General features: G+C 32.1%; 1 protein-coding gene across 1 annotated transcript in view; it reads right to left on the bottom strand.

Annotated features, from left to right (window-relative positions):
- Positions 1–6,390: 6,390 nt before the first annotated feature.
- The window catches only part of LOC119606514, a gene marked incomplete at its 3' end in the record, with an annotated part of 164,737 nt that continues 149,789 nt past the window's right edge, over positions 6,391–21,338 (bottom strand). The window contains exons 6-7 of the mRNA XM_037960048.1: positions 7,572–7,726; positions 6,391–6,670 (exon numbers count right to left, since the gene is read on the bottom strand). Of these exons, the coding sequence (XP_037815976.1) occupies positions 6,391–6,670; positions 7,572–7,726 (435 nt within the window). The remainder of the gene's footprint in view (positions 6,671–7,571; positions 7,727–21,338) is intronic.

Below are 21,338 nucleotides of genomic sequence, written 5' to 3'. Positions count from 1 at the left end.
AACTTCCTGTTGTATTTAACTCAAAATATAGTTAAACTATGTAGACTCACACACATACAGAGCTATTTTCACATACATAAACCAATAAACACATACATTAAACAAAACTGACAAGCAAAATGGGGAGTAGTGACAGTAATTATATAGGATCTAACAAAAAACACCAAACTGTTTAAATTCAGAATAATACAGAATAGTAGCTCACAAAGATACTACAGTCATTATTGCAGAACCCTGTAGTTTTCTTCTGTACATCATAAAACACATGATTGTTGTTGATAGTTTGTATTCTGTTATTGTTTTTTGTTATTTCTTGTTATTTATTTCATATTTTATGAACGAAATTGTTAAGATGCAGGAAATATAAAAATAAATTTATTCGAAATGACACAAGAACTGTGAGAAACTTAAAAAAAAAAAAAAAAACAAAGAGAAAAATAACGTTAGATAATGATTATGTTATGAGCTACATTAAAAACTCATCATAGGGAAGGGGATCTTTTCAAAATCACCAACTTCTCCACAAATCATTAAAAAGTTCGTTAAAGAGTTGATTGTGGAACTTTGAGTGGCAAAAGAAAAATAATAATAAAGTTTGATGCTGAATTCTTTTAGTTCTCGCTTCAGTTCTAGTTCTGTCCTAGTTCTGGTCTAGTTCAGTTCTAGTTCTGTTCTAGTTCTGTTCTAGTTCTGTTCTAGTTCTGTTCTAGTTCTGTTCTAGTTCTGTTCTAGTTCTGTTCTAGTTCTGTTCTAGTTCTGTTCTAGTTCTGTTCTAGTTCTGTTTCTAGTTCTGTTCTAGTTCTGTTCTAGTTCTGTTCTAGTTCTGTTCTAGTTCTGTTCTAGTTCGGTTCTAGTTCTATTCTAGTTCTGTTCTAGTTCTAGTTCTGTTCTAGTTCTGTTCTAGTTCTGTTCTAGTTCTGTTCTAGTTCTGTTCTAGTTCTGTTCTAGTTCTGTTCTAGTTCTGTTCTAGTTCTGTTCTAGTTCTGTTCTAGTTCTGTTCTAGTTCTGTTCTAGTTCTGTTCTAGTTCTGGTTCTAGTTCTGTTCTAGTTCTGTTCTAGTTCTGTTCTAGTTCTGTTCTAGTTCTGTTCTAGTTCTGTTCTAGTTCTGTTCTAGTTCTGTTCTAGTTCTGTTCTAGTTCTGTTCTAGTTCTGTTCTAGTTCTGTTCTAGTTCTGTTCTAGTTCTGTTCTAGTTCTGTTCTAGTTCTGTTCTAGTTCTGTTCTAGTTCTGTTCTAGTTCTGTTCTAGTTCTGTTCTAGTTCTGTTCTAGTTCTGTTCTAGTTCTGTTCTAGTTCTGTTCTAGTTCTGTTCTAGTTCTGTTCTAGTTCTGTTCTAGTTCTGTTCTAGTTCTGTTCTAGTTCTGTTCTAGTTCTGTTCTAGTTCTAGTTCTGTTCTGTTCTAGTTCTGTTCTAGTTCTGTTCTGTGCTGTTCGAGTGCTGTTCTAGTTCTGTTCTAGTTCTGTTCTAGTTCTGTTCTAGTTCTGTTCTAGTTCTGTTTTCGAGTTCTGTTCTAGTTCTGTTCTAGTTCTGTTCTAGTTCTGTTCTAGTTCTGTTCTAGTTTCTGTTCTAGTTCTGTTCTAGTTCTGTTCTAGTTCTGTTCTAGTTCTGTTCTAGTTCTGTTCAGTTCTGTTCTAGTTCTGTTCTAGTTCTGTTCTAGTTCTGTTCTAGTTCTGTTCTAGTTCTGTTCTAGTTCTGTTCTAGTTCTGTTCTAGTTCTGTTCTAGTTATGTTCTAGTTCTGTTCGATTTCTGTTCTAGTTCTGTTCTAGTTCTGTTCTAGTTCTGTTCTAGTTCTGTTCTAGTTCTGTTCTAGTTCTGTTCTAGTTCTAAAGTATCTGTAATGTACGCCCTAAGGCGTTTGTATCCGAGTGTTTTAAATACTAAACTTAAAGTTGTGCACTCTATGGTCTTTGTGGTCATGGAAAGAGTTTCATCATATATTTAAACACAAACACATGTACTTCAGAAGTAAATACGTACTTTCAGGCGTATATGGCTGCTATTGTTTTTTACTTCCACCATTATTACTTTTATAATAGTGCTATTTTTTGTTTGCATTTTCTTGTTTTTCACAACTTTTGCCATGGCTGTTGTTTATATTTCATTTAATTTAAAAAAAAAAAAAAAAAAAAATGGCAAAAACAGGAAAAAAGGAAAAATATATTGTTTTTATTTTTCCGTATTTATGCGGGTGATGTTTTTTTCAACTAAAGCCAATACTAGTCTGAAAGAGTATATGTATGAGGAGTAAGTGTGTTTATGACTGGTCTCTTGAACAATGGACCAGGCCATAAATATGTATGTATGTATGTGTGGAGCTTGAGGGAGAAAGGATTAAATCCAACACACACGCAAAAAAAAACTATACAAACTCCAGTTTAATATATGTATGTATGTATGTGTGTTTAAGTGTAAACTCTTACGTACAAATTGTCTAGACACTGTCAACATTGTTGCCGCTTTAAAACAAAAACTTTGTTTGTTTGCTGGCTTGCTGTTTTTTTTTTACATTTAAAACTGTGGAATTTTCAACGGTTTTTACATATATTCCCCATTTTTACAAAAATCTTTTATTATATTTCTGTGATGACTGTATAGTGTTTCTTTTCATTTAAGCCATTTGCCCAAAAGCAGTTGAATGTGGCTGGGAGTGAGTGACTGAATGCTGCGATGTTGTATATTTTATTGTTACAAGTGATTTTTAATTTCTGACAAATACAATTGTTAACAATTATTTCAGGTATTAATTGAATTGTAGCTGAAATGAAAAAGTTTAAAAGGTGCCGGGGGGTGGTGGAGATATCAGCAATTTTTCACCATGATTTTTCATTGACATTTACGAAATATTTCAATTAATGGCACGTATTTAAGAGGAGAAATTGAAAACATAAATGTTGTCTTTAAAATACAAGGCAGCGTATATGAGTCATATTTAATTTATTAAGCTGGCATTTGTATGCATGACGTATGAGTGATATTTAATTTAATGAAAAATTTAATATATTGTATACGCCAGTGGGGATGGGAAATATTGATTTAATTTGGTGGAATATTAAGGAATTTTGTATATGGTTATCCATCTTTTATGAAGTTTGCTGTATTTCAAGGAACCTCTGTAGAGTTCAATTTCAATTCACAAGTATGACAACACAATTTTCAGACATCCTAAAGAAACTTTTAGCTTTTCAAACAGCTAATGCTTTCCTTTTAATAACATTTAGTTTCCCATAAAACTCGAGGTTTCTCACGAAGTTCTAGTTCCGTTCAAATACAGTTCTAGTTTATGTTTAAGTTCAGTTCTAGTTCAATTCTAGTACAGTTCAGTTCTAGTTTAGTTTAGTTCAGTTCTAGTTCAGTTCTAGTTCAGTTCTAGTTCAGTTCTAGTTCAGTTCTAGTTCAGTTCTAGTTCAGTTCTAGTTCAGTTCTAGTTCAGTTCTAGTTCAGTTCTAGTTCAGTTCTAGTTCAGTTTAGTTCAGTTCTAGTTCAGTTCTAGTTCTAGTTCTAGTTCAGTTCTAGTTCAGTTCTAGTTCAGTTCTAGTTCAGTTCTAGTTCAGTTCTAGTTCAGTTCTAGTTCAGTTCTAGTTCAGTTCTAGTTCAGTTCTAGTTCAGTTCTAGTTCAGTTCTAGTTCAGTTCTAGTTCAGTTCTAGTTCAGTTCTAGTTCAGTTCTAGTTTCAGTTCTAGTTCAGTTCTAGTTCAGTTTTAGTTCAGTTCTAGTTCAGTTCCGTTCAAGTTACAGTTCTAGTTTATGTTAAGTTCAGTTCTAGTTCAATTCTAGTACAGTTCAGTTCTAGTTTAGTTTTAGTTCAGTTCTAGTTCAGTTCTAGTTCAGTCTAGTTTAGTTTAGTTCAGTTCTAGTTCAGTTCTAGTTCAGTTCTAGTTCAGTTCTAGTTCAGTTCTAGTTCAGTTCTAGTTCAGTTCTAGTTCAGTTCTAGTTCAGTTCTAGTTCAGTTCTAGTTCAGTTCCAGTTCAGTTCTAGTTCGTGTTCTAGTTCTGTTCTAGTTCTGTTCTAGTTCTGTTCTAGTTCTGTTCTAGTTCTGTTTTGTTCTGTTATTGTTCTGTTCCAGTTCTGTTCTAGTTCTGTTCTAGTTCTGTTCTAGTTCTGTTCTAGTTCTGTTCTAGTTCTGTTCTAGTTCTGTTCTAGTTCTGTTCTAGTTCTGTTCTAGTTCTGTTCTAGTTCTGTTCTAGTTCTGTTCTAGTTCTGTTCTAGTTCTGTTCTAGTTCTGTTCTAGTTCTGCTCTAGTTCTGTTCTAGTTCTGTTCTAGTTCTGTTCTAGTTCTGTTCTAGTTCTGTTCTAGTTCTGTTCTAGTTCTGTTCTAGTTCTGTTCTAGTTCTGTTCTAGTTCTGTTCTAGTTCTGTTCTAGTTCTGTTCTAGTTCTGTTCTAGTTCTGTTCTAGTTCTGTTCTAGTTCTGTTCTAGTTCTGTTCTAGTTCTGTTCTAGTACTGTTCTAGTTCTGTTCTAGTTCTGTTCTAGTTCTGTTTTCTAGTTCTGTTCTAGTTCTGTTCTAGTTCTGTTCTAGTTCTGTTCTAGTTCTGTTCTAGTTCTGTTCTTGTTCTGTTCTAGTTCTGTTCTAGTTCTGTTCTAGTTCTGTTCTAGTTCTGCTCTCTAGTTCTGTTCTAGTTCTGTTCTAGTTCTGTTCTAGTTCTGTTCTAGTTCTGTTCTAGTTCAGTTCTGTTCTAGTTCAGTTCTAGTTCAGTTCTAGTTTAGTTCTAGTTCAGTTCTAGTTCAGTTCTAGTTCTGTACTAGTTCAGTTCTAGTTCAGTTCTAGTGCAGTTCTAGTTCAGTTCTAGTTCAGTTTTAGTTCAGTTCTAGTTCTAGTTCAGTTCTAGTTCAGTTCTAGTTCAGTTCTAGTTCAGTTCTAGTTCAGTTCTAGTTCAGTTCTAGTTCAGTTCTAGTTCAGTTCTAGTTCAGTTCTAGTTCAGTTCTAGTTCAGTTCTAGTTCAGTTCTAGTTCAGTTCTAGTTCAGTTCTAGTTCAGTTCTAGTTCAGTTCTAGTTCAGTTCTAGTTCAGTTCTAGTTCAGTTCTAGTTCAGTTCTAGTTCAGTTCTAGTTCAGTTCTAGTTCAGTTCTAGTTCAGTTCTAGTTCAGTTCTAGTTCAGTTCTAGTTCAGTTCTAGTTCAGTTCTAGTTCAGTTCTAGTTCAGTTCTAGTTCAGTTCTAGTTCAGTTCTAGTTCAGTTCTAGTTCAGTTCTAGTTCAGTTCTAGTTCAGTTCTAGTTCAGTTCTAGTTCAGTTCTAGTTCAGTTCTAGTTCAGTTCTAGTTCAGTTCTAGTTCAGTTCTAGTTCAGTTCTAGTTCAGTTCTAGTTCAGTTCTAGTTCAGTTCTAGTTCAGTTCTAGTTCAGTTCTAGTTCAGTTCTAGTTCAGTTCTAGTTCAGTTCTAGTTCAGTTCTAGTTCTGTTCTAGTTCTGTTCTAGTTCTGTTCTAGTTCTGTTCTAGTTCTGTTCTAGTTCTGTTCTAGTTCTAGTTCTGTTCTAGTTCTGTTCTAGTTCTGTTCTAGTTCTGTTCTAGTTCTGTTCTAGTTCTGTTCTAGTTCTGTTCTAGTTCTGTTCTAGTTCTGTTCTAGTTCTGTTCTAGTTCTATTCTAGTTCTGTTCTAGTTCTGTTCTAGTTCTGTTCTAGTTTTGTTCTAGTTCTATTCTAGTTCTGTTCTAGTTCTGTTCTAGTTCTGTTCTAGTTCTGTTCTAGTTCTGTTCTAGTTCTGTTCTAGTTCTAGTTCTGTTCTAGTTCTGTTCTAGTTCTGTTCTAGTTCTGTTCTAGTTCTGTTCTAGTTCTGTTCTAGTTCTGTTCTAGTTCTGTTCTAGTTCTGTTCTAGTTCTGTTCTAGTTCTGTTCTAGTTCTGTTCTAGTTCTGTTCTGTTCTAGTTCTGTTCTGTTCTAGTTCTGTTCTAGTTCTGTTCTAGTTCTGTTCTAGTTCTGTTCTAGTTCTGTTCTAGTTCTGTTCTAGTTCTGTTCTAGTTCTGTTTCTGTTCTAGTTCTGTTCTAGTTCTGTTCTAGTTCTGTTCTAGTTCTGTTCTAGTTCTGTTCTAGTTCTGTTCTAGTTCTGTTCTAGTTCAGTTCTAGTTAAGTTCTAGTTCATTCTAGTTCAGTTCTAGTTAAGTTCTAGTTCAGTTCTAGTTAAGTTCTAGTTCAGTTCTAGTTCAGTTCTAGTTCGGTCTCAAACTTTGCTAAAGAAACCTTCCCTAAAGAGATGAAGTTTTCTTATGGAACCTTAAATTTTCCAAAGATCTAATGCTTTCTTTTAGAAACTTTTACCTCTCCAATGAGATCTTAAGCTTTGCATAACATTTGAAAAAATCTCCCATGAAAATATGTTTTTCGATAATTACACTGATCATATGAGTATTATTTAATTTTAATTGAATTAAATATTACGTATACGTATTTTTGTCATACAACTTACCTGGGAAAATATAAACGCACTATTTCACCAGTTCTGCCTTTGATATGATAACTGCATGAGGTATTGGGTGGATACCAATGGGCTATACTCAAAAATATACCCTCACTAGCACTGCTGTCCTTAAGTGAATCGGAACTAAGTAACCAATCACAAATGCCATGTTTAATGCCAGCTGTTTCCACATGTCCTGGCCAATTGCCAACATTAAAATGAAAGCCGGTATTTAATAAAGGTCCGGCCGGTGATGTAACAAATTCAACATACATATATTGTGAGGTACCTGCAAAAAAAAACACAAACATACAAATATGGAAATGAGTTTTGTGATATAAATAATGTTGTAAAATATAGAGAATAAAATAAATTTTACATGGCATTACATATACATGGTAATATTGTATTATAAAATTATTTGGTTTGAAAAGTTTGTTTTATATTAGTTTATTGTAATACCAACAGAAGCCTCCTCTTTCTAGTGAACTTTGCCCCTTTTGTAGAGTAAAATGTATTGTTGAACATATAAACATTTAATAAATATTAATTACATTAGCATTCAATATCCTTTATATGACATATTGGGATTTTATAAACTCTAAAATAGGAAGGAGCTTGAGAAATCCCAGCAAACATTTTGAAAACCAAAACTTTAATAGAAAATTTAGACATTTAAATCCTTTACCTAGTTAAGTTTTCCAAAGCCTTTTTGTGTACACTGTTGAAAAAATTTTTTCACTTAAATATGTTTGCTGGTACTTTGTAATTTAATCTACCAGCTGCATTTACACTTACAACTCTCCCACTTATACAACTGCACATATACTTATACATTTACACAAATAAACGTCAACATTGCGTATGTATTTACAAAATTAACATTTTATGTTATTGGGTCCATTTAGGTCATTGTGTAACATTTTATTTCAGAAAGCATATTATTTATTATGCAATTTGTAGGGAAATATTGGAAATAAATGAAAGATAAATAGTTTGCCGAGGAAAAAAACAAGCAACTTAGATCAAATAGAACGTGAAATCGTAGTTCTTAACCGGGCAAGTGTAGCTCCTATTAAAGACCACACAATTTTTCTTAAAGAAACTCAAACCTAGTTTCAATCACTTCACCTAATGTAGTTGATATTTCAGTTTTTTTTTAATATTTCAAAACATATCTCCCAACTTACCTATTATACTAAAGGGAAACTTTCCCAGGCCACAGAATTTACCAATTAGCGGTGAATGTTCATCACGACCATCATAGACGGCCAGCCAATCATAAGGGCAGTGTTCGTTACCCGAACCAATGGGCCGTATAGGGCAGGTCATAACGTTTTCACATCTGAAAAAAAGAGAAAAATTTTCATAAATTAAAATCAAAATATAAGCAACACATACAAAGTAATTAATGCTTTTCAAAGATATTGACTTTTAAGGACAACAACTTTTAGTTTCCGGTTCAAGTTATAACAAAATACTAAATAGAAAAAGACAATCCGCCATGTTTATATTTGGTTCATTACCACACATTGACGGATAGACAAATTTCAGTTATATAATTTAATTCAATTATAAATATTTCTTAAACAAGTAATACATTAGTATTTTTAGTATTCCCAGGAATTCTTAATGTCCTCATTATAAAAATATATTGCCCCCCCCCCCCCCCCCCCTCCACTATATCAAATTTAGAATTAGGACTCATTATTATCCACGAATTATAAAAAAAGCAAAGAAAGAAAGAAAAACACTTGCAAGTGATTAAATTGTAATGTGCTGGCGATTTCGATAATAATTATAGTACTTTAACCTTCAACTACCAAACTGACAGCAGAATTCGTATCATCGTTATCATTATTACAACCAATACGTATACACATTAAAGGGCCAAACCATCACCTTCATCAAGAGAAATTCCATCATTTATAGCATAACCACCACCAGCAGCATCAGTATCGTTGCAATGATTTTCATTTTACATTATTATTATACACTTAGAGAGAAAATGTATGCTATAGACTAGACTATAGACTAGACTATAGACTAGGCTATAGACTAGACTATAGACTAGACTATAGACTAGACTATAGACTAGGCTATAGACTAGACTATAGACTAGACTATAGACTAGACTATAGACTAGACTATAGACTAGACTATAGACTAGACTATAGACTAGACTATAGACTAGACTATAAACTAGACTATAGACTAGACTATAGACTAGACTATAGACTAGACTATAGACTAGACTATAGACTAGACTATAGACTAGACTATAGACTAGACTATAGACTATACTATAGACTAGACTATAGACTAGACTATAGACTAGACTATAGACTAGACTATAGACTAGACTATAGACTAGACTATAGACTAGACTATAGACTAGACTATAGACTAGACTATAGACTAGACTATAGACTAGACTATAGACTAGACTATAGACTAGACTATAGACTATACTATAGACTAGACTATAGACTAGACTATAGACTAGACTATAGACTAGACTATAGACTAGACTACAAACTAGACTATATACTAGACTATATATTATACTATAGACTAGACTATAGACTAGACTATAGATTATACTATAGACTTGACTATAGACTGGACTATAAACTAGACTATAGACTTGACTATAGACTTGACTATAGACTAGACTAAAGACTAGACTATAGACTAGACTAGACTATAGACTAGACTATAGACTAGACTATAGACTAGACTACAGACTAGACTACAGACTAGACCATATACTAGACTATAAACTAGACTATAGACGAAACTGTAGACTAGACTATAGACTAGACTATAAACTAGACTATAGACTAGACTATAGACTAGACTATAGACTAGACTATAGACTAGACTGTAGACTATACTATAGACTAGACTATAGAATAGACTATAGATTAGACTATAGACTAGACTATAGACTAGACTATAGACTGGACTATAGACCAGACTATAGAATAAACTATAGACTATACTATAGACTAGACTATAGACTAGACTATAGAATAGACTATAGACTAGACTATAGAAAAGACTATAGTTTATAGACTGTGGACTAGACTATAGACTAGACTATACTATAGACCAGACTATAGAATAGACTATAGACTATATTATAGACTCGACTATAGACTAGACTATAGACTAGACTATAGAATAGGCTATAGACTAGACTATAGACCAGACTATAGACTAGACTATAGACAGGCTATAGACTACACTATAGACTAGACCATAGAATAGACTATGGACTAGACTATAGACTTGCCCATAGACTAGACTATAGACATGCCCATAGACTAGACTATAGACTAGACTATAGACTAGACTATAGACTAGATTATAGACTAGACTATAGACTAGACTATAGACTAGACTACAGACTAGACTATATACTAGACTATATACTAGACTATAGACTAGACTATAGACTAGACTATAGACTAGACTATAGACTTGACTATAGACTAGACTATAGACTAGGCTATAGACTATACTATAGACTAGACTATAGACTAGACTATAGACTAGACTATAGACTATACTATAGACTAGACTATAGACTAGACCATAGACTAGAATATAGACAAGACTATAGACTAGACTATAGACTAGACTATAGATTAGACTATAGACTAGACTATAGACTAGGCTATATACTAGACTATATACTAGACTATAGGCTAGACTATTGATTCACTTAACCATATCATTTCTCTAAGTGTATCAAAAAGCGAGAATCATCAAAGATGGCAGGCAGCTGTAATGGTGGCATTTTTAACCTTCTGTTACTGACAATGGACAGAAATAAATGAACGATAGATAGAATGAAGGAACGAGCGAATGAACGAATAAATCGAGATGATGAAACAATTTGTATTGTTGTAAATATTGTTGTTGCTGTAACTATTTGTTTCGCAGCAACATTTCGTTGTTATGTTTGCCTGTGATTCTAATGATAACGTTAATGATAATGACTGGATGAGGATGAACTGCAGAGATGATAATGATTTCTTTTTGTTTTGCGCTTCTTCGATGCCATTGCTGTTTGTTCGTGGTTGTGCGCACTAGCGCTAGTAACCTTCTACAACTGGTAATGGTAGTGAGAGGCTGCTTATACTTGTTAGTGAATAATGATGACGATGATGTTGTTGAAATATTTCCATGGACTTTATTACTTTGCCTCACAAACGATTGCAAATGTCCTGCAAAAATTTTAATTTTCGAGCGTTTTTATTTTTTATCTAAAATTCATTTAAAAAATTGATGATGAAAGCAGATATGGTCATAGCAGGAGATATTTTCCAAAATTGTTTTGTTAGCGAAAAACAATTTGCTGTTGTTGCAACATTGTTAAATAATTAAACCTAAAAACCGTGTTAACAGTTATTTGAATTGAATTATGATTTATGAGTGGAAATTATAATAATGATGGTGGAAAATTTTTTTACGTTAATAAAATTTTTTATAAAATTTAAGAAATAAATTCCAGCAAATTTTTCAAAATATTAGAAAATAGACTAGACTATAGACTAGACTATAGACTAGACTATAGACTAGACTAAAGACTAGACTATAGACTAGACTATAGACTAGACTATAGACTAGACTATAGACTAGACTATAGACTAGACTATAGACTAGACTATAGACTAGACTATAGACTAGACTATAGACTAGACTATAGACTAGACTATAGACTAGACTATAGACTAGACTATAGACTAGACTATAGACTAGACTATAGACTAGACTATAGACTAGACTATAGACTATAGACAAGACTATAGACTAGACTATAGACTAGACTATAGACTAGAATATAGACAAGACTATAGACTAGACTATAGACTAGACTATAGACAAGACTATAGACTAGACTATAGACAAGACTATAGACTAGACTATAGACAAGACTATAGCCTAGATTATAGACTAGACTATAGACTAGACTATAGACTAGACTATAGACTAGACTATAGACTAGACTATAGACTAGACTATAGACTAGACTATAGACTAGACTATAGACTAGACTATAGACTAGACTATAGACTAGACTATAGACTAGACTATAGACTAGACTATAGACTAGACTATAGACTAGACTATAGACTAGACTATAGACTAGACTATAGACTAGACTATAGACTAGACTATAGACTAGACTATAGACTAGACTATAGACTAGACTATAGACTAGACTATAGACTAGACTATAGACTAGACTATAGACTAGACTATAGACTAGACTATAGACTAGACTATAGACTAGACTATAGACTAGACTATAGACTAGACTATAGACTAGACTATAGACTAGACTATAGACTAGACTATAGACTAGACTATAGACTAGACTATAGACTAGACTATAGACTAGACTATAGACTAGACTATAGACTAGACTATAGACTAGACTATAGACTAGACTATAGACTAGACTATAGACTAGACTATAGACTAGACTATAGACTAGACTATAGACTAGACTATAGACTAGACTATAGACTAGACTATAGACTAGACTATAGACTAGACCGCAGACTAGACTATAGACTAGACTAGACTAGACTATAGACTATAGACTAGACTATAGGGTATAGACTAGACTATAGACCAGATTATAGACTAGACTATAGACTAGATTATAGATTAGACTATAGAATAGACTATAGATAAGATTATAGACTAGACTATAGACTACACTGTAGACTACACTATAGACTACACTATAGACTACACTATAGACTACACTATAGACTACACTATAGACTACACTATAGACTACACTATAGACTACACTATAGACTACACTATAGACTACACTATAGACTACACTAGACTATAGACTAGACTATAGACAAGACTACAGCCAATCATATTGTTCTATATAGTCCAAATTAACCTTCAATGCATCCTTTTATCAAAGCAAGTGAAAGAGTATTTCATGCCTTCAAATTAGTTTAATAAAAAATGCCCCTTCCAATCTTTTATAGCCCATTCCAAGGTTTTAGTAGAATTTTTCTAAGCAAATCTACACTTCAGTGAACACAAAACAGAAATAAAAAAGACTTAAATTAACAACATCAAAGGAAAACGTTTTTTATTTAACACGTTTTTCAACCCAAAGAAAAAATTAACTACGAAAAACATGCGTGACCAATAAAACAAACAAAAAAACCTGCTTTTGAAATCAAAAACATTCACCCTAAAAAGGAATATTTTCATTTTTCTCTTTTCGAAATTTCTTTTCAAAAAATCCTTTGTGCTAAAGATTCATTTTTAATTGATGTTATTTTTTTTTTGTTTTTGTGTTGCCTACTTTTTGGCTGGTGCTGTGAACAAATTAATCAAAAACCGGAAAAGGAATAAAAACCGGAAGCAAAATAATAATCATGAAAAAAGTAAACAATATAAATTGCACAAGAATTTTTGTTATTTTTTCAACAAAAAATGGTTTTTAAACATTAGCAAGGTCTTTGTGTGTAAGTGCGTGTTTTATTTAAGGTCATTCATTGTTAAGTCTATTGTTTTGCTTGTTTTTGACTTATCTTAAATTTTTTATAGACATTTATATGTAGATAAAGGTTCTGTTTTTTGTTGTTTTGTAATATTGTTTTTGTTATTGTATTTTTGTTGCTGTTGTTATTTTTATTATTTTGACTTTTACATTTTGTTTAACATTTACGGTCTGTTTATGTGAATTTTGTTGATATTGTTGTTTTGTTTTTATTTTGTTCGCTTTTAAATGTTGACCTTTGTCATTAAATTATACCCTTCAGTGGAAAGGAAGCTGGCAGTTGCAAAAGTTTCTTGTTTAATTTGATACACGTGATAATATTTAAATAATGTATTTTTTAAAAGTGTCGAAAAAAAGTTTTTTTAATTTAAACAATCGTTTAGAAGTACGCAGTGAAAGGAGAAGTTTTTTGTGGTGTAAAGAAATGTTCAGACTATAATCTACATTACAAACTGCAGTGTAGTATATAGGCTAGCGTAAAGTCTAATCTATAGTCTATTCCATAGTATAGTCTACAATCTTTTCCATAGTATACTCTATAGTCTAGTTTATAGTCAAGTCTATAGTCAAGTCAATAGTCAAGTCAATAGTCAAGTCTATAGTTTAGTCTGTAGTCTAGTCTATAGTCGTCTATAGTCTAGTCTATAGTCTAGTCCATATTCTAGTTTATAGTCTAGTCTATAGTCTATTCTAGTCTATAGTCTAGTCTATACTCTAGTCTATATTCTAGTCTACAGTCTAGTCTAGTCTATATTCTAGTCTATAGTCTAGTCTATAGTCTAGTCTATAGTCTAGTCTATAGTCTAGTCTATAGTCTAGTCTATAGTCTAGTCTATAGTCTAGTCTATAGTCTAGTCTATAGTCTAGTCTATAGTCTAGTCTATAGTCTAGTCTATAGTCTAGTCTATAGTCTAGTCTATAGTCTAGTCTATAGTCTAGTCTATAGTCTAGTCTATAGTCTAGTCTATAGTCTAGTCTATAGTCTAGTCTATAGTCTAGTCTATAGTCTAGTCTATAGTCTAGTCTATAGTCTAGTCCATAGTCTAGTCTATAGTCTAGTCTATAGTCTAGTCTATAGTCTAGTCTATAGTCTAGTCTATAGTCTAGTCTATAGTCTAGTCTATAGTCTAGTCTATAGTCTAGTCTATAGTCTAGTCTATAGTCTAGTCTATAGTCTAGTCTATAGTCTAGTCTATAGTCTAGTCTATAGTCTAGTCTATAGTCTAGTCTATAGTCTAGTCTATAGTCTAGTCTATAGTCTAGTCTATAGTCTAGTCTATAGTCTAGTCTATAGTCTAGTCTATAGTCTAGTCTATAGTCTAGTCTATAGTCTAGTCTATAGTCTAGTCTATAGTCTAGTCTATAGTCTAGTCTATAGTCTAGTCTATAGTCTAGTCTATAGTCTAGTCTATAGTCTAGTCTATAGTCTATTCTATAGTCTAGTCTATATTCTAGTCTATAGTCTAGTCTATAGTCTAGTCTATAGTCTAGTCTAGTCTAGTCTAGTCTAGTCTATAGTCTAGTCTATAGTCTAATCTATAGTCTAGTCTATAGTCTAGTCTATAGTCTAGTCCATAGTCCAGTCTATAGTCTAGTCTATAGTCTAGTCTATAGTCTAGTCTATAGTCTAGTCTATAGTCTAGTCTATAGTCTAGTCTATAGTCTAGTCTATAGTCTAGTCTATAGTCTAGTCTATAGTCTAGTCTATAGTCTAGTCTATAGTCTAGTCTATAGTCTAGTCTATAGTCTAGTCTATAGTCTAGTCTATAGTCTAGTCAATAGTCTAGTCTATAGTCTAGTCTATAGTCTAGTCTATAGTCTAGTCTATAGTCTAGTCTATAGTCTAGTCTATAGTCTAGTCTATAGTCTAGTCTATAGTCTAGTCTATAGTCTAGTCTATAGTCTAGTCTATAGTCTAGTCTATAGTCTAGTCTATAGTCTAGTCTATAGTCTTATAGTCTAGTCTATAGTCTAGTCTATAGTCTAGTCTATAGTCTAGTCTATAGTCTAGTCTATAGTCTAGTCTATAGTCTAGTCTATAGTCTAGTCTATAGTCTAGTCTATAGTCTAGTCTATAGTCTAGTCTATAGTCTATAGTCTAGTCTATAGTCTATAGTCTAGTCTATAGTCTAGTCTATAGTCTAGTCTATAGTCTAGTCTATAGTCTAGTCTATAGTCTAGTCTATAGTCTAGTCTATAGTCTAGTCTATAGTCTAGTCTATAGTCTAGTCTATAGTCTAGTCTATAGTCTAGTCTATAGTCTAGTCTATAGTCTAGTCTATAGTCTAGTCTATAGTCTAGTCTATAGTCTAGTCTATAGTCTAGTCTATAGTCTAGTCTATAGTCTAGTCTATAGTCTAGTCTATAGTCTAGTCTATAGTCTAGTCTATAGTCTAGTCTATAGTCTAGTCTATAGTCTAGTCTATAGTCTAGTCTATAGTCTAGTCTATAGTCTAGTCTATAGTCTAGTCTATAGTCTAGTCTATAGTCTAGTCTATAGTCTATTCTATAGTCTAGTCTATAGTCTATTCTATAGTCTATTCTATTCTAGACTAGACTCTAGTCTATAGTCTATTCTATAGTCTAGTCTATAGTCTAGTCTATAGTCTTGTCTATAGTCTTGTCTAGTCTATAGTCTAGTATATAGTCTAGCCTATTGTCTAGTCTATAGTCTAGTCTATAGTCTAGTTTATAGTCTAGTCTATAGTCTAGTCTATAGTCTAGTCTATAGTCTAGTCTATAGCCTAGTCTATAGTCTAGTCTATAGTCTAGTCTATAGTCTAGTCTATTGTCTAGTCCATAGTCTAGACTAGACGAGAAAACTCAACAAGGAATTGAGAAACTTTTTAAGCAATAATAGGGAAAATTTGGTATACAAGACTATAGGCTAGACTATAGACATCACTATAAGCTATAGATTATAGTGTTGTCTATAGTCTAGCCTATAGTCTTGTATACCAAATTTTTCCCTTTTTTGCTTTAAAAGTTTCTAAATTTCTTGTTGAGTTTTCTCGCAAAAACTTACTCTAACATTATCCCTATTTGTAATTTCCTTGACATTAATGTTCAATGAACACGTAACGCAAAAGAGTCTTAAGAAAAAAAGTAAAATACAAAAAAAAAAAAAAACTCAAAACTGGGGAAAACGCATTAAAGAAAAGGAAATTCCTAAGTTTCTAACAAATGAAAGGGGGCATGAACAGCAACATTAGCAGTGAAACTAACTGGAGATAAAGTGAGAAAAGTAAATGGAATACAAATGATGAGACAGGCAGGACATTTGTTTGATTTCAGAATTTACAATGTAGTACTTTCCTTTTTTCCTTTTTTTTATTGTATTTAAACACATACTTAAACATATGCAGCGTCGTTTAACTTTCTATGTGTATTTAATTCAAGGGGTTGTTTTTTTATCGTTTTCCATTTGAGTTTCTTTTTCATGTATTTTACTTTACTTTGGTAGTAAAACGGAAATTAAGGTAAATTTTTTTAAGATTCTTTTCTTCATGGCATGGTCAGCGCCCTTAAATAAAGTGAATGTTGTTTGTAGATTGACAGTTAGTTAGACATGATATCTAGCAACAACAGTTGTTTTAATTTATTTCAGATTTGTGGCAGTGGTAAGTCAGACAAAGATCTATTGAGCAAATAAGTCAGCATTAGCAAGATTGAAACAGTATTTTACAAATCACTGTTAAATGAATTAGTTTGTAATTTTTAAAGCACTTTATAGACAAGACTTTGAACTAGAATCCTTGAAACGTTTTTTGCATTATTAATTACTTAAATTTACTTATATTCAGTTAAAAGAAAAAAAATCAACAATTTTTAAATTCATCCATTAGACACACATTATTGCTTCCCAGGCACAAACATATAAATATGCACTGAACTACAATATTTGAAACTTTTATAACGCATCAATTTCAATAAACAGTTATTTAAAAGTTTTGTAATGCAACCAATAAACTCAGACACTCTCATCCATCCGAACAGACAAGCAGTCATAAAGTAGACTGACAGACAGACTACAATACACAGACACAAGTATATCAAAACAAAACAGGACAGAAACACTGACAGACAGACAGACAGACAAACACACTGACAGCCAAATAGACAGACAAGCTTCATACTCACTCAGTGAAGCACACGTATAATATTTTGTAGAATCATATATTTTTTTTGAATATAGATTTTTCTTTAAAAGGAAAATTGTCTAGCATTTGATTTCCCTATGTTATGTAAAATTATATATGTGAAAACACACACAAACTAACCCACACACACATCTATGTATATTAAAACTTCCCTCGAAAACCGTTTGGTAATATACGTTTCCTCTTACGCACAGTGGGGCAGAATGGAAATTTTTTGGAAATAAATCTGGCATTTCTAAACGGCTGATCCGATCGGAATAAAATTTGGCGTGAGCGTAGCCAAGGAGTATTCGAGTTTAAGTTTTGAAGATGAACCCTGCAGATGCCCCAGGGACGGAGCTGTGGCGGCTCAAAGTAGGGTACCTACGACATGTAAAATTTTTAAACTCGTGCCATTTTTTTGTTTTTCATCCAAATACAAATATTTTTATATTTTCTGAAAGCGCTCGACGAGATCTTGAAAAAACATGCTTGGACATACTACTTATCTCTTATAATATCCGAGTTATAGGCATTTAAAAATTTAGTGATACAAAATTTACCATACCTTGGTCCGCCTTTTTTTGAATACCGGGCGTAATTTTGGACCAAATGGACTCAATTTTTTCTTGTTAGTTAGACAACAAAATTTCCAATAATATACAAAAAATTTCAGATCAATATCATTTACAGATCCAAAAATATACGTTTTTAAATTTAAAAATTAAAAAAATTTTAGATTTTTGCCGTTTTTTTGCCCAAAATGTGTCTTAACTCTTTTATTAATAAAATAAAATTTTCTTTAAGAATATATAACAATTTTATAGTTTTCTAAAAGGTATCTTTACGCAGAACGCTTTGGCGTAAAAAACTTGTCCTATTTTTTAAAAATGTTGCCACTGCGTCCTTCCGAATATGACCTATTTTTTATCAAAACTTCAACTTTGGGCGACATGTTCTAAAATCCCAAAGCTGGGATCAGAAAACTGAAAGCAGTTTTGGAAACTTCAATATGTTTTCTATTTACTCCAAAAGTATTTTCCCAGCCCTGAAAGAAATGTGGACCCTATGGGCAAAAATGTAAAAAATCCCATTTTTGGGATTTTCATTCCTATTTTTGGGAATTGCGGGATGCCCTTTGACCTTTTCAATTTTTTTTTTGCATTTTCTTATTTGAAATGACAAATTTAACAAGCGTTGAAAATTTCATTGAGTTTTGTTCATAAATAAAGATTTTGTCTTATATTACATATTTGTTAAATTTCTAAAACTATGATTTATATCAAAATTTTAATAGGGTCGCAGATAGCTACAACTATTTAGTCCATATTTATCTCTTAATATCATTTTTTAGTTAGATATGGAAATTCTCGACCCTTTACAAAAAATTTCAAGCCAATATCTCAATTACATTCAAAAATATGTTCATTTAAACCTGTGTCCTTTAATTTAATCTTTTTCATATTTTAGTATTAAGTATGACAGAACATACATTTGGTGTTGAATAAAATATTTTTAAAAATTATACAATAAAAAAATATAATTTTATTATGAGCCACGCACAACAACACCTAAATCACCCCACACAAACCACCTTTCCCGCCCACCGAAATATAAAACACAATTTAATACAATATCATCAGTTAGTATAATAGCTTTTTTTATTCGAACTGTTTATCTTAAACATAATACAATTAATTCTTACAACCTACTTATATAGTTAATTCCTAACACTACTTATTTTCTATAAAATAATCTGTCATATCGGTATACATATCCAGAAGGTAATATAAGTCCTTTAAATTTTCCTCGTTTTGAGATGATAGAGTTTCATAACAAATCCATCTTTTTCGTATAGTTGAAAGAACAGGATCAGAAGATAGAAGTAAACTATTAAAAATATCTTCATTCTGTGATTGCCTGGAGCATTTTCTTGAGCTGAAAAGTTGAACATGCTTAAAATCTCGATTCCTCGCTTCCTGGGCTTCTTCTGTTAACTCTCCAAGTGGAAGAATATTCGATTCAATTATTATTTGACCATGACACAATACTTTGTGTACAGTTGGTGTTAGTTCCCTCCATGGATACAGAGATACAAGTAATTTAGAAATTTCAGATGTATATTCCCCAAATCGATTCCCATTAATTTTATGTTTACTATTCAGTGCCATTAAAATAGTGTTAACTCTTCGAAGCAACTCCTTGTCGATTCCAGTTATTTTTGAAGTAATTTCAAAATCACGAAAAAAACTTCTCGCCGTATTACCGTCATGTGTACTACCGCAACTTGGAAGTGGTTTGTCGATGTTTAATCCCATCTGAACTTTAAATTCTTCTTGGATTCTGCTTTTTTCCGCAGCTCTCAGTTCTTTCAATTCTTCATTATTTTTTGTTGATTTAGTAAGATTCTCTGGCACACTTCTATATTTGAGGTCGTATGCTATGTGTAAAAAGTAATCCAAAAATCGTATTCTGGCATGAAGTGGTGAAATTCCGAAAGACAGGACTTCTTCATTAATACTTCTGCTTTTGTTTATATTTGAGAATTGCGACTTTTTCTCATTACATATTGAGCATCTCCAGAAGGAAGAAGTTTCTGTTATGGCATTGCTGACCTTTCCATCAATCATTGTTAAGCTTAGCTGATATGATACGTTAATAGAGAATTCCTTTATTTTTATGCAAATGGGCTCCAATGCATTTATTTCATCTTTTAAATATTCCACTTAATCTTTTGTTGTTTTCTTTGACTCCTTTATATATTCAAATCCAATGGGTCTACAAAAATTTTTTGAACCCGGAGTTGTATTGATCCATATATCTTCAAATGAATTTCCGATGCTTGACGATGATGGATTAAGGGAATATGAACGAATTCGTAATGGCACTAATGATGACATAAATACACTTTTGTAGTCTGCTTATATCCGACTTCCACAAGCTTGTTTGTATTCTGGAAGTCACATCCCCACTTACACATTAAGACAACATCATAGTTATGAATTTTCCTTAGTTGGTCTTCTGAAAAGTCTGACACAATTCTTAATGCTGTGTTTTCGAGCAAAGATGATATATCAATACAAGCTTCCACATCATTAACAGCAATAGGTGATGGTAGGATAGTTTGTTTTTTTTCCTGGATCGCCTTGTATGATGGTAATATATTGTGTCCTTTTTCATGCAGAGCTTTCCTTAATATTTGGTACTTATTTCGAATGAGTTCCAACATAAGCGCTATTGCTTCCTCTTCAGTAAAATTTGATTGTGATGTTGGAGTTGGTATACTTTCCACAATTCGCTTAAGTCGTTTTGGTGATGCATTAGGAAGAATAGTGGCAATATGTACGGCATCCATAGGTTGGTTTTCCTTTTTCAGCATTTCGTTAAATGTATCAGCAATTTCCTCATTTGAGATTGAAAAAAGTTTTTGTGTGACCCTCTTTTTTTTGACCTTGAACATAAGTCTTCGTATGACTAGCAAGGCGCTCCTGTTGATGTGTTGTAAGTTGAGATTTCCGTAGTAGTTTCCATCCAACTACAAAATTTTAATCGAAATTTCTTTTGATTTCCATCCACAGACTTACTTTTTACATCAAAAAGTTTTCAATTTTTGATATGCCTGTTTTGTCTACTTTTCTACTATATGTAGTTTTTATATAATTTGAAATGTCTTCAATTCTTTCTGGCCCTTTTGAAGATACACTCCATAAAACGGAACACAACTCTTCGTACTTTAATGTAATCTTCATTGTAGATTTATTAAATATGGTACTTAAAATCTGAGAAGTTTACTTATATACCAATTCTTGTCATTTCCGATACAGGTATTCCAAAGTAAAAAATTACGAATTGTCGACCTATTAACATTTAGGACTATATTACTATAACCTGTAATTCAGTCCTTGATATTTCTTATTAGTGAATGAATCGAAATTATCATTACCTGTATATTTTTACCTACATGATCATAAACGAAACAGAACGAAATGATCTGTCGAAAAAATTTAGGTAAAAAATAGTTATAAATTTTTGAAAATTTAAGCATAATAGGACCTTTCAATTATAAGGATAAGCAAACAAATAGAAAATAGGTAAATATAAGATTTAAATATGTGCTGTCATACTTAATACTAAAATATGAAAAAGATGAAATTAAAGGACACAGGTTTAAATGAACATATTTTTGAATGTAATTGAGATATTGGCTTGAAATTTTTTGTAAAGGGTCGAGAATTTCCATATCTAACTAAAAAATGATATTAAGG

This window comes from Lucilia sericata, unplaced genomic scaffold (assembly GCF_015586225.1).
Source record: "Lucilia sericata isolate MDLA Ls3-8-SP2 unplaced genomic scaffold, ASM1558622v1 Contig000596F_arrow, whole genome shotgun sequence".
Classification (NCBI taxonomy): Eukaryota; Metazoa; Arthropoda; class Insecta; order Diptera; family Calliphoridae; genus Lucilia; species Lucilia sericata.
Note: the sequence above shows the minus strand (reverse complement) of the source record. Positions and strands in the feature narration are given on the sequence as shown.